At 29.3% G+C, this 13480-nt stretch overlaps 1 protein-coding gene and 1 long non-coding RNA gene across 9 annotated transcripts in view; both read right to left on the bottom strand.

Moving 5' to 3' along the window:
- Window positions 1-3293: 3293 nt before the first annotated feature.
- Window positions 3294-3557, bottom strand: LOC136983885 (uncharacterized). Its single transcript, XR_010882120.1, has 2 exons — window positions 3474-3557; window positions 3294-3383 (listed from the first exon to the last, which is right to left on the bottom strand). It is a non-coding gene; the product is annotated as an uncharacterized lncRNA (long non-coding RNA).
- A 3388-nt stretch (window positions 3558-6945) lies between these two features.
- LOC136983887 (G protein alpha q subunit-like) overlaps window positions 6946-13480 on the bottom strand; it is a 44041-nt gene continuing 37506 nt past the window's right edge. For 3 of the 8 annotated variants that reach the window (XM_067280770.1, XM_067280766.1, XM_067280771.1), the window contains 2 exons: window positions 13197-13287; window positions 6946-7321 (listed from right to left, as the gene is read on the bottom strand). In XM_067280770.1, coding sequence (XP_067136871.1) covers window positions 13205-13287 — 83 coding nt within the window. In that variant the 3' untranslated portion in view covers window positions 6946-7321; window positions 13197-13204. Of the gene's footprint in view, window positions 7322-11916; window positions 12157-12254; window positions 12342-13196; window positions 13288-13480 lie in introns of those variants that run through there. The other 5 variants (XM_067280764.1, XM_067280769.1, XM_067280767.1 and 2 more) reach the window with 4 other exon arrangements.

The following is a 13480-nucleotide window of genomic DNA, read 5'->3' as shown; positions in this document are numbered from 1 at the left end:
CTTTTATATCTTGATAATTTTCAAGTGTAAATGTTTATCGATATTATTTAAATACAAATTAAATAAAAGATATTATGTTATAATTAATAAGGCAACAAATTTGCCATGTAATAAACCTGTATTATAATTATTTCTTAATTAAAATAAAAGATAAAATATCTTTAATGGAGAAATAGATTGTTATAGCATAATTTGTTATAAAATTACCAATATTGTAAATTCCAATTTAAAATAAATATATAATTACATTAAGTTAATTTTAATTTAATTAAATCTTTATAGTATTTAAAATGAATATACAGTCAAACCTGTTTTTATGCGGGCCGCATAAAAGAAAATGCATAAAAAAATCGCGCGAAACTTCACGAGTGGCTATAAAAAATAGTTTTCGCAACACAATTAAAAAAATATTTTTTATGCGGTGAATAGGGACTGCATAAAAAAAGTCTCACATAGAAAATAACTCGAAACCGTACGAAATAACTAGGAATTGCTTTTTTAACTCCTTGGGCCTTTTTCTGCAACACCTAATGGGGAAAAATATCCTCTAAGAATTTTAATTTTTATATTAATTAATTATTTCTACTTAAATACGAATCTAACATTAAAAAGTTAAAAATAATCGTTAAATAATGATTTTATTTGATAAATATAGCTGCAGGAAGTGTTATTTCATTTAACAAAGCATGAAATTTCACACCTGCAGTCTAAAGCTGGAGGGGAGCTAACTTACCGCATCTGTTCAAATATAACATAATATTTATGATTTTTATGCTATTAAAATAACAGGAGACCGAAATAAACGTATGAGAAAAAAATTTTTCCGAATAAAAAATGAAAAAACCTGCTGATGTCATAGAAAACAACCAATAGAGTTTTTAAAAATTTTACAGGAGTCAATTATGTTCCAATTTGATTGAAATTTTCATATACCGCACAAAAAAAATCGCACAGAAAAAGACCGCACAAAAACAGGTTTGACTGTACTTATATCATTTTGTTATAGGCCTAAGATCGGTATCCTTACTTGCCATCATATGAGATTTTGAATGCAGTCTTTGACGAAAAAAGCCAATTGTACAAGTTTTTTTCTGAATATTAAATGGACATTTTACAAGATTTAATGGAATTTATAGAATTACCTCGAATGAGTTGAACGAATTTGGAATGAACTGACAATTCACGACATAGCAAAATTAAAAACAAAATTCCAATAGGAATAGCAACAATTATTATAGTAGCAGTAAATTAAGCAAGATTAAAAGCAAAATTGTAGATTAATACTTTAAAAATCTTCTCTGTTTTTCCATTTTAGTCTTAACTTACAAAGCTAATTGTTAGTTCTACCTTTGAGCAGTCAAAATACCGCAGTTCGGCCGATTTTGGACTGCTAAATCTTATTCTGTAGACTAGCAGAAAAGCAAGATGACTGACTCTGGTTGTAATTACGATATATACGACAGCTATTCAGATTATTTAAACGAAGATTATCCTATTATTGGCGACATATTTTTAAAAATTTCAGATTCTGTAACGTTGTACAGCAATTGTACTACTGTTCGGTACGTATAAAAATAAAATTCCAATCACAGTTACATACTAAGTTACTAACACATCCAGGAGGGCAATGTCGGAATCAAAGTATTAGCCTGCTTGAGTGCCGCCTCAATCGCCTGATTCTCAAACCGAAGGGAATACGTGTGGTCCCTTCTTAAACGTCGCTTGTCTGATTATGTAGCTCCGTCTGAAAGCATCCACCAATTATGGGAACGCGTACAGGATGAGTGGGAAAAACATTGCACGATTGAAAGATTATTATTAATTCTATTCCTGATCTCACTAGGAAGGTTTTATTGATTATTGAAGTGTACAGTACTTTTTCCACAAATATGATACAGATTTTTGTCTGCATCAAAATCCTCCCAATGCATATGTTCTTTGTATGTTACTATTATCTTATCTTATAATCGAGATGGGTTGATAATAACAATAAGCACAGAAGAGCCCAAACGATTAGGAGTTGAAAGTTTGGTACACAGTTAGGGTATATCATGAAAATGCACAATAAAGAGAAATTTTTAGAAATTTTCCTCGCGGGGAGAGGGAGAGGGTTAAGGATTAACCTGAAGAACTCGGCTTCTACTGTACTATTTTAAATGCGGTTTTTTGCGTTTTTGCAGTAAATCGAACATATTTTTAGATCCATCTAAAAGTTTTTTAATTAGCCTCCGAAGAGGAGGGACCTAATTCTTGCACCTAATGAAAACGGATAAGATCGGCTATATAACTATAAAGGTTATCTTACGTAAGAGTTTATCACACCGAATGGCCATTTTAAAAATTCTTTATTCCTCTACTGTACTCAATTCAGAGAATTTTTAAAATGTTATAGATTGGACACTCGGTGTGATAAACTCTTACGTAAGATAATCTTTGTAAATATAAATCAAATACTATAATATAATACAGTAGAAAAGTTAGATAATCTAATAATCTTAATATTTGCTGTTGTTATTTTTCGCTCGAGCAACGCCGGGCTCATGTTAGTTAATAAAATAATTACGTAGTTCGGATAATTATATAATTATATATGCAAACATATAAGTATGCAAATAAATATAAAGTTTTTCGTACTATATGTGCTTTGCAACATTTTCCAGTTCTTTAAAATAGTCTCCTGCAGTTTTTTGGAGGATTTTGAGGCTTATTGTATATGATTCTTTGCAATGATCCAATTTGAATTTTTAAATGTTTCCCTGGATGAGTAACGACCTCATGAAAGAATGTGTATGATCGTGTATGATCTACGAAAGAAGTTAAATCGGAGATGAAATCTCATCAACTTACCTGTTATAATTTGAGTCTTTAGTTTTAGTCAATCTTTTGACCAATATTAAATATTTAAAGTTTACAAATTATTAAAAAACAACGCTTCGGATTCTCACATAAGCTTGGTCGAATAATTTTGTAAGAGTACGTTAATAAGAGAATAAAGATATAATGATAGATTGCGGATACCTTTAACTTATGAAAGCAAATCATAATTCGCTACGATACATGAACAAATTACTGAGAACAAAAATTAACTTTATGTATAAGTTACGTAATCTTTAAATGTATAAATTTACGTCATAATAACGTTGTGAATAAATTAAACAATTAATTTATATTTTTCGTTTTTCGACTGCCCCGATATTCTTACTCTGATTTCACGTCTGCACTGATAACAACGATAATTTAATTGTTCCTGAAACCGTATTTTTACTGTGTATTGAGTATTAAACACAAGACTGTTATTTATTAAACACTTGGCTTTTTCCACCTTTATTTAGTTGATACGGGTACATTCACTCGTTTCGGGCATTTTGCCCCTCTTCGGTCAACTAATAGGAAAGAGTATACTAATTATTATAACATGCAACAATAAATTGTATAGAAATCCTCAAAGTATATGCACATTTTCTTACACATACCGTTAATTCCTTGAACTCAAGGGTGCGCGTGTACGGCACAAGTTTGAATGTTAAAATAACCGTGACGACTGTATAAGATCCACATACAACTAATTAGAATATAAAAAATATAAAACAATATATAAATATACAAGCTTGTTTGTGAAAAGTATTGTATTAAATTTTTAAAATGTAAATATATATTTTTCTTATACAGTCTTTCCTTGACATACGAAGGGGTTGCGTTCTTTTCAGAAGGTAACCCCATCGTAAATCAGAAATATCGCAAGTCGAAAATAAAAGTAAATAAAACAAATAGGCTGTACACAAGGTTATACAGAACATAACGTGAGTTTGTACTCACGAGCGATCGCCGTAAATGTCATGCTTAGATATTATTTTAAGTTTTTCCTTGAGACCCACTAGGCATTTTGCAGCCATAATGGGTATACTGTAAAACGCAAGATATAAGATGATATATTATAAAATAAGAAGTCTCAAAAAATGATACTTAACGCATCAGTAGAGCAGCTTGAATTAAAATTCTATCGTTTTCCCTTATTCCCACTTCACTCGCATCAGTCATCGTATATGTGAAATATCATAAGTCCAGGAGCGTCTGTATAAATATCCGGATGTATTGTATCGAAAGATACGTACTGTATGTTTACTCTCCCAACTAGCTTTTCTGTCGAGGTAAACTAAAAAGATTTTTTTTTTTACAGTTCCTATCGTCAGCTTTAGTTTTTATTTTATTGCTATGGAACCCAGGCTTCATCGAGCACTTTATAATGGAGAACTGAAAATTAGTCTTATATAAGCTTTTATCATCAGGAATTAAATATCTGATTGTGGATAAATTTCGTTAAAATCACTGACGTTTTACCGTCATGGAAGACCATTTAAATTAATGAAACTTCCGAAAGCTTCGTTTATAAAAGCAAACTACACAGACCGTAAAATCCTAATTGAGGCAATAAGAGGCATTAATACTTCATGGAAATACGTATTAAACTTAAATTGCTTAGTTAATAACTGAATTTCATATTTCTGAGTTTTTGATGTGATTTCAATCTCAGTGTATTATGGATAGCTTTCAGAACAGTCATTAGCATAACTGCAGTTTCCGGTGATCTGGAGCCCTGCGCTTCTTACATATTTACAAAAATTTATACTAATACTTTTAAAATTAGTATTCATTACTAAAAAATTTACAATAATTTTACAATAATTTTAGCAATTTTTCATATATTGAATTTTTTAAAATTCAAATCAAAACCCAAATAAATTTATAACAACAAAACTTTTTTTTACAAAGAGATTAAGAAAAAGTTTCTGTAACTTAGATTTATTTTATTTCATAAAGGATTTCTCGTAAATTTTATGTTTTCCATTTTATAATATAAGAGATGAATATTATTAAAATATCAAAAACAGCTCATGCGAATGAATCCCTTTTTTTATAGCCATTATCTATTTTCCGAACAATTACATTTAAATAATCTTTGAAAAGTATCGTAAATAAAAATACGTATTTAAAATAAATTATACATATTATACAACATTAATATATTACAATAAAATAGAGCGGAATTATAGGCAGTTCTCGATGTTCGCACAATTCAGTCTTTCTTATAAGACAGTGATTCTTAACAGGGAGGCCGCGGCCCCCTGGAAATCCATAAGAAGTTTGCCGGGGGGCCGCTAAATTATGCAAAATTTCCTTCAGAATACAATAAAAAGAAAATTGATGTATAACCGAATATCGTATTGAAACGTGAAATAAGAAAGATAAAGTTTTCCTATTTAGTTTTTTTTATTTCTCCCTACATACAACTTTGTTAGTACAGAAGAAATAAATGCAAATATGCTACTTACACCGCAGTATTTACTTCTTTTATTCCAAAGTAATTCTAAGAAACTATTAATGCTTGGAATTTTAAAAATAATTAGGAAAAATAGTAGGCTTTGAAAATTTAAATATTTTTGCAAAAGATATACAAAATCTTTACGACAAGTTGTGGATGTTTTAGTTTTAGTTTAGTTTTAGAATCGACTTTGGATCGATTTATCGACATGTTTTTTATTTTATTTTCTGTTAAAAATTAATGAGTTTTCATATTTAATTGTGAAGTTTGAATGCTATTTAAATAGATAATGAAATAGTAAAGTTATGATTTACATTTATTATATAAAAAAATAAAGCAATAATAAAAAATCAATTTATTATAGATAATTTAACAAATATAAATTATTATTTAAAAAAATGGGGGTCACAAAAAAATTACGAAATATTTGGTGGGCCGTGAGTGTAAAAAAGTTAAGAACCACTGGACTAAAACATGATAGAGTAATAGAAGCATTAAGAGTTAGATGAGGAATGACTGATGAACTAATTGACTATACACTAAATAATACTACAAATTTAAAGATAAATCTTTTAAACAAATAAAAGATCTTTCTATGGGTTCATGTTTTTACAAAGTTTAAGTTTTAATCACAATTTAAATGTTGTAGAACTTTCTAAAATCATTTTCAGATGCTACAAAATTGTTTTGTAGATGTATTTTCAAAGATTAAAATTGTATTTAAATTTAGTTCAAGAAAATGGAAAACAAAACTGCAAGAAATAACCTTTTCTTTCTAGTAAAGTGTTTGTTAAGGGAAAACCCATTTAGCCTGATTTATATGGGCCTGCAACTGGTCTATCATCAATCCTAATAAATAAAAAAATTTATTTTTTAATATCAAACCTGGAGAGCACATTATAAATTACTGTATTCCATTGATATTCCAAAGTAAAATTTTCTTTAATATTAGGGAAGACCTTATGTAGGCCTATAAATCAGGCTGAAAACATTTGTTCCATTAATAAACATTTCACTGGAAAGAAAAAAAGACTACTTTTTGATGTTTTAAACTCGGTTTATCTAATCTGTAGAATAAAAATGAATGGAAGGCTGGCACATTTAAAAATTCTATCTTCTTCAGACCTCATATATAAACTAAGTTTTTTTTAATAGTATTTTATAAATTTGAATTTAGAGCAGGGCAGTAAAAGTGAAAATTGATAAATAGATAACAAAAGGAATTCTTTCTTAGTACTTTTTAAAGACACATTATCATCAAGGTTTGAAACTTTTGGAGTTATGCATGGAAAGTGAAACAAAGGTTAAAAATGGGAGTTTCCTTTCTCAATGTGTAGTGTGGTAGCAAGTTTATGCTGAGCAAACATGTTGCACATTCTGCCTGTGCTTATTGGTATTAAAATATTTTTAAGACAAAATATATATATATATATATATATATATATATATATTTTATAGCATTTGTTATTTCATTTTTATAATAATTTTCTTATTTTATTTAGGGCCAAAAATTTGCATTATTTATAAAGTTTATGTTCATATTTATAGCAAAAATTAATATTTTTATATCGTTTGCAATTCTTCTTTTAACAAAATCAAGTTTTTTCTTTTTATAATAATACAAGTTTTATTTACAGTATTTTATTATGACTCTTTCATAAATAAAAAATTTGACAACACCTGCATTTCTGAAGCACTATGCTTGAAAATATTTGGAGTGGTGATTGTCCAGTAGCAGCAGTTGACAGATTGAGTAAGGAAATTTATAATTGTGGCAATTCAGTTTCTTGCAGTCGCAATCCCTGGCTGTATAAACGATTCAATGAAATTTTGCTAATATCACAGTTCATAATATATACATGTATACACATTTCATATTTCTATGGCAACAATGATATCTCTTTTTTAAGACTCTGGACAACTATGCAAGACTACATTCCATATTCTGCTGGAGAATGTTGTCTTTTACTGCTGCAAACACAAACATTATATTTTCAGTATCTGCAAAGAGAAGTAAGTACTTTTCACATTTATATTTTAGCACATTCAAACTAATTTTAAATTTCTACTTTCACATTTTATTAATTACAATTGTCATTTTTTCCTTTTATATTTATACAGCTGTGTTTAAAATTCTAAAAGACATTCAAACTTGTAATGTATACAAGTTTATTTGTAAAATGTTTTGATATATAGTAATTCTTTAATTATGATATTTATCCAAAGGAATTTGAATGGAAAGAAGATGGGATAAAATTGGGATAAAATTAGGATAAAATTCAATATGCTAGAAACATTCTAGTTTTTAAAAATAATTTTGTAAAAAAACAAGTAAATAAAATACAAGTAAAAAAGTTTTTCAGTTATAAAGATCATTTTCCTCAATAATATACTGTAAATGAATTTCTCTATTTTAACTTTTCAAAATTTAGGTAATTATTAGGACTGTTATGGCATTTTGAAATTCTGACATATTGGTACAGTAAAATCTGTGAAAGCCAGAACCTGTGTCAGGTGGAAACCTTCCAGAGGTGGAAAATTCAGATCTTTTTTGTAAAATGATCGTATTAACTTAACAAATGTTCTCTGAAAAGTGGAACCTGTGAGATGCAAATGAAATGGAAGAAATTGTGCTATTATAACCCAAATATAGGTAGTAGTATACATAACCAGCTAATAGAAGAGCCTGAGTCTCTAAATTAAACACACTTTATGTCTTTATGTAATTAAACACAAGTTTTTAGTTACATAAAGCAGGCCTGGCCAACCCAAATTGTTTCGTGGGCCACTTTGATCACGCGTAATATTACGATGGGCCACAATTTAGGCAAACATGCTTTTAAAAAAGTAAAACAAATACAAAATGAATATAATTTTATTGTTATACCAAGAGTTTGTACTCACACTTGCACATTATAACAATGACACATGCAAATTTTTATTTATTTAATTGTTTTGGTATACACATAACGGGAAACAAAAGTTGAATAGATATATAATATCGTTTAGTTGGCCACACAATTTAACATGACAAGCCACATGCGGCCCGCAGGTTGGCCAGGCCTGACATAAAGGGTTTGAAAGAATTTAGAAAAGTTAAAGAAGACAAGACTTTTTAAATAAGGTTACAGACTTACATAAATATTTTAATAACTTAATTAAAAAAATCAAAAAGAACTAAGCGAATGACATTACATTGTTTTTTATTTTTTACTTCACAACTGGATGCACAGTTAGACACTGGGCATTTTTAACATCGCTCTTTATTCGGGAATATCTTACAAGCCAATATGCATTTCAGGCATATCCCCTCATCTGTCAGCTTTATCTTTAAGACATTTAATATAGAAGTGCTAACTGTTACACATACTTTTAAAATACATATATTCACTGTTAAAATTTTCCAACTTAGTGCACTAAACAGCACTTAGTCTTCACTGGCGATGCCCATGTTTACCTGTGCTCCCAGTTGTGAATTAATGAATAATAAATTAAAAAAGACACTGTGGCTGTACGCCTTATTTTGTATATTATTGTATATATTATTCTTAATATTTATTCCATTTTCTTCCTCTTCGTTAGTTCTTTTGTCTATCACTTCCTAGAAACTTCTTTCTTCCCTAACCCTTCCCTGTTCAAATGGTGGTGACCTAATTAAAAGACAAAGAAAAGGTGGTAGCCTGAGGGCTAAGTGTAGGACAAGAGGTGACCTTTTGGCTTGGACGTTGGAGAGATAGGATGTGTTGTGAAGACCTCCAGGTTGTTCTGGCATCGACTGGAGAACAAAGGAGACAACAAGCCTAAGCTAGCATTCGAGAAGAATCTGAAATATATCCCGACATAGGAACCTCAAGAAGCTTATTGAGAGAATTGGATGGATGTCCACAATCAACAACTTGGAAAGTTAATAATCTAGCAAGTGCCACCATCACCCCAAGATTGTCGACACTTTGGGTACCCATTCTTTTCTATCATCATATATCCAGCTATCCTATTGTCTATCTTTTCTTCTCTCTTTTTTTTATTTGTGTAAGTAGTTTTAAGTATTTAGTCGTAGTTCCTTATTTTTGTACCACGGTGAATATTTTTTGTCGCAAGGTTGCTTAACAATTCTACCCAAGTATCTGCAGGAATTATATGTAAAAAAGTTAATAGAAGAACGAGGAGTGTCAGAATTATAAAAGAATCCTGTAAAGAAAATAAACACGGGTGATGAGAACATGTATGTGTGTTATATTCTCTTGTTGAATCACTCACCACGTGCATATCCTACAACACTGTTTCAGAATATGTCAATTACATTGTTTTATTAAAAAGTGAACTTTGTCTATTTATTTATATGTAAAATCCTTACAATATATTCAGACATATGCAACAAATGCAACCTAACTTAAATAAACATACGTAAATCATTAAAAATATTTTTTCAACTAATTCCATATAAAGGAAAAGAGACATTTTCAGAGTATTTGTATAGGAAATAGAGAGCAGTACAAAAATGGTAACACCTATCAATGTGGAAAACCTGCAAGACATGGAAAAGCAAGTTAGTCCAATTGAATTCTGGCATTTACAGGTTTTATTGTATAAACAAATATTCATTTAATAAATTTTTACCCTGTCAAAAGTGAATTGAAATAATTTAATTTATATATTATTTAAAATAATAATATCATTGGACACAATTATTTATTACTTTAGAAATTAATTAAATAAAATTAGTGATATTTTACTTGATTTGTTGTAATTCAAATGGCAAAGGACTCTAAACATGGATCAGGTTAACCCAAATTACATGTTGTACAGAATTAAAATTTTACAAGTTAGAAGTTATTTATGAAAACAAACTAGAATATCCACAAGTGTCCAAAATGTGTTTTTGATTTCTGCCACATGAAGGTATACATCTTGACAGTCATTAAGTTATTGCTAGTTGTTAGTGTAACCTAGAGCTGCAAGTTTTAATTTTTTCATTGGCAATATGCCTTATAAAACCAGTTCATGTAGGTATTATGGCAGTGATTGGCTGCCATAATAGTCAGAGAGTTCTTTGTAAATGGTTTGAAGCTATATGTAATGTACACAAAAATATGATGCGTCAAGATTGTCTGGGTATTCAACCATTTCAGTTACATTTGTTTCCACGTGACAAAAATTTAAGAAGAGAATGCATAACCAAATTAAATGTACAATCCAGCTAAATAAATAAATTTTCCATCATTAATCACACAAGTTCATACAGAATGATTAACTTGCAGATAAAGTTTGCGAAGGCTCTACATTTGTCTTAAGGACAATTTATTAATTATCTACTTTACCATTTGAAAAATAATCGAGTCAAACAATTATAATTAAACATTTCTTGGTAATCATAGGTTTTACTTTTAATTAAATACAGTAATACCTCGACTTACGCGAACCCGGAGTTACACGATTTTCAAATCTCGTCAATTCCTCTTTTGTTTGAGCACCACGCAACTCTTGATTACTCACTCCCCCTACATTATTGTTCAGCTTACATGTTCGGACGTGTCGCTCAGAATCCATGCATAGCTACAATTTATTTTGTGTTTGTCGGGAGTAGAATTGTGCAGGAACACGATTCCCGCATTTTTGTAAAACTGATAACGGTCGCCGTTACAAAAAGACGGTTGAGGAAGTGACCGTTGGAGTTTGAATGCGTATTCGCTGATTGGTTGTAAGACCGTCACACCACCTGCAGACCTCCAATAAAGCTACGACCATCGGGAATCGCTGATTGGTCGACCGGCCCGCTGTTTGAGCCGTCAGGTGAATTTGTTAGATTTTATGAAACCTTCTACATCAAAATAACTTTGGTTTATGATTTTAATAATATAATTTGTTATACATATGTATTATCTAAGATTTTATTAAACATTTTTTCTAAATTATTTTTTCTTTAGTCTCCGGCCCCAATTAAAAATAATTTGTATGTATTTATATGCAAAATTATACCCCGACTTATGTGAATTCGACTTATGTGGTTATTGCTCAGTCCCACCTATTGCGTAAGTTCGGGGTATTACTGTATTCAAATATAGCTGGATATTCCAAATGTGGCCACTCTCTCATATCATTATTCCACTACTACATTTTATAGTACTAATTAGTGAAAATTACTTTCTATCTGAATATAAATGAGAAAATACAAGTTTATAGAAGAAACTACTCAAAAATCCAAAAATTTTGCATTAGACTTAATTTTATGAAATTCTGTGAATATTTTGGGCTACTTTATGAATTAAATAATGATATAAATATTTCCTGATAGACAATAACAGTGAAATGTTAATAAAATTATAGATTATAAAAACCAATTTTGCCAATTATCTTCTAGAAAAATTCAGTTTTCTTAATTTTTTAATTAGTTTAAAAAAAAAACATTTTCTTTATATTAGAGAAAACTTAAACTTGTGTAAAAATGATTAAAAATTCTTTATGATTTAAAATATAAAAATCCTTACCTATTACGTGGGTGTTATAAATGAATTTCTATTAGTAATTTCAAAATTAATGATATTTTTTAATTTCTGAAAACAAATTTGCCCAAATAGGATCACCATTTATTACTTTTGTGTTCTAGACGATACATTTCCGGCAGACCAACCTTCCTTCCGGCCTCTGGCGGTTGACCTTCCGGTGATCCCTATTTGGGCAAATTTGTCTTCAGAAATTAAAAAATAAAAAAGAACCATCGGACGAAGAAATTATGATTAATGATATTGTCAATTCTGTAGTTTTGTAGTTCTTGCAGTACCTTAATGGCAACACAATAGTGGAAAATATATTGAACCTTCTCTGGAAACTTGTGGATACTAAAAACAGAATTACTCATTATTTCTTTGATGACTAAACAATCAAGATAGAAATGGATTAAGCTATCAACACAAAGTAATTTTACATTAAAGCTATGCATCCATCAGCAATGCCACCCATTGTAAGTGATCTGGACAGTAATGGAGTCGACCAGCGTGAGTGTAGTATGGAGAACAACACTGACCTGTAATATTTATAACAAATTATGGCAAACATAATTGAATTCAAAGCTTGATTCCCCCAATTGTAGAGTGATATCTTATCAAGCAACCATCTAGCCAACTCAACCAAGACAAGAAAATAAAATAGTTATCAGAAGTATTTCATTATTTATATTATATCAAATAGTAATACAGTTGAAAATATATCCATCTAGAGTGCATATTAAAGGAATTCACAACTGCAATAAATAAATAAGAACTTTGTTTTCTATCTTTCATGAAATGGTGCCAGTTCACTCTGAATTTCGTCAGTTGGTGATCAAAATCCCATATCTGCATTTCCTAACATTTTACAAGGGAGCTAAAAAAACATTGGTTTCACGGGAGCAAAATTTTTAGTATAAGGTTGAGAGTTTTTGACAATGTCAGAGAGAGTATTTAAAAGATGCAAAACACTTATGAATTTTGGCAATATGTAGAATTTGACTTTACAACACACTAATGCAAAAGTGTGGTTTTGACTAATTATTGGAGATATGAGGTTTTGATCACCAATCGATGATTTGCTGATAAATAAAAACAATTAGTTATGATTCTATAAATACAAGTATTTATAAAATCATAACTTATTATGCAATGTATTATTTATAACAGTTATGAATAATACATTGCATTTGTTAAGAAGTTTGAGACTCAGCTTTATTAACAAAATCAATTAAAATAATTGTTTCATGTAATTTGATTAAAAACATAAAACTAAATAATTTCTATTATCAATATTCTAGTAAAAAAATATTAATATATCATCCCTATTAATTAACAAGGAAAAGGCAGGTGATTAAAAGGAAGGAAAACAATAATCAAGGAACTTCACAAACCCTTGATCTTAGGCAAGATTATAATCCTTCAAATTGTTTTGCATGATTGTATCCTTCACAGCACAGAATACAAGACGAATATTTTCAGTGTCTATGTGTAGCATGCAAAGAGATTAGAGAAAAATTTATTAAAAAATTATGAATTACAGAAATAATTATATTCAATAATATAGAATCAATAAAAATTATTGATTACTATTATATAATTATAAATTATAAATATTAAAACTAAAGTAATGTTACATTCAATTTAAACATGCATATACAGTATAATAATTTCAAGT

The sequence above is a fragment of the Centruroides vittatus genome, unplaced genomic scaffold (genome assembly GCF_030686945.1).
Source record: "Centruroides vittatus isolate TY-2023 unplaced genomic scaffold, ASM3068694v2 contig_890, whole genome shotgun sequence".
Lineage (NCBI taxonomy): Eukaryota > Metazoa > Arthropoda > Arachnida > Scorpiones > Buthidae > Centruroides > Centruroides vittatus.
The sequence above is the reverse complement of the archived record's forward strand: the minus strand, read 5'-3'. Positions and strand labels throughout refer to the sequence as shown.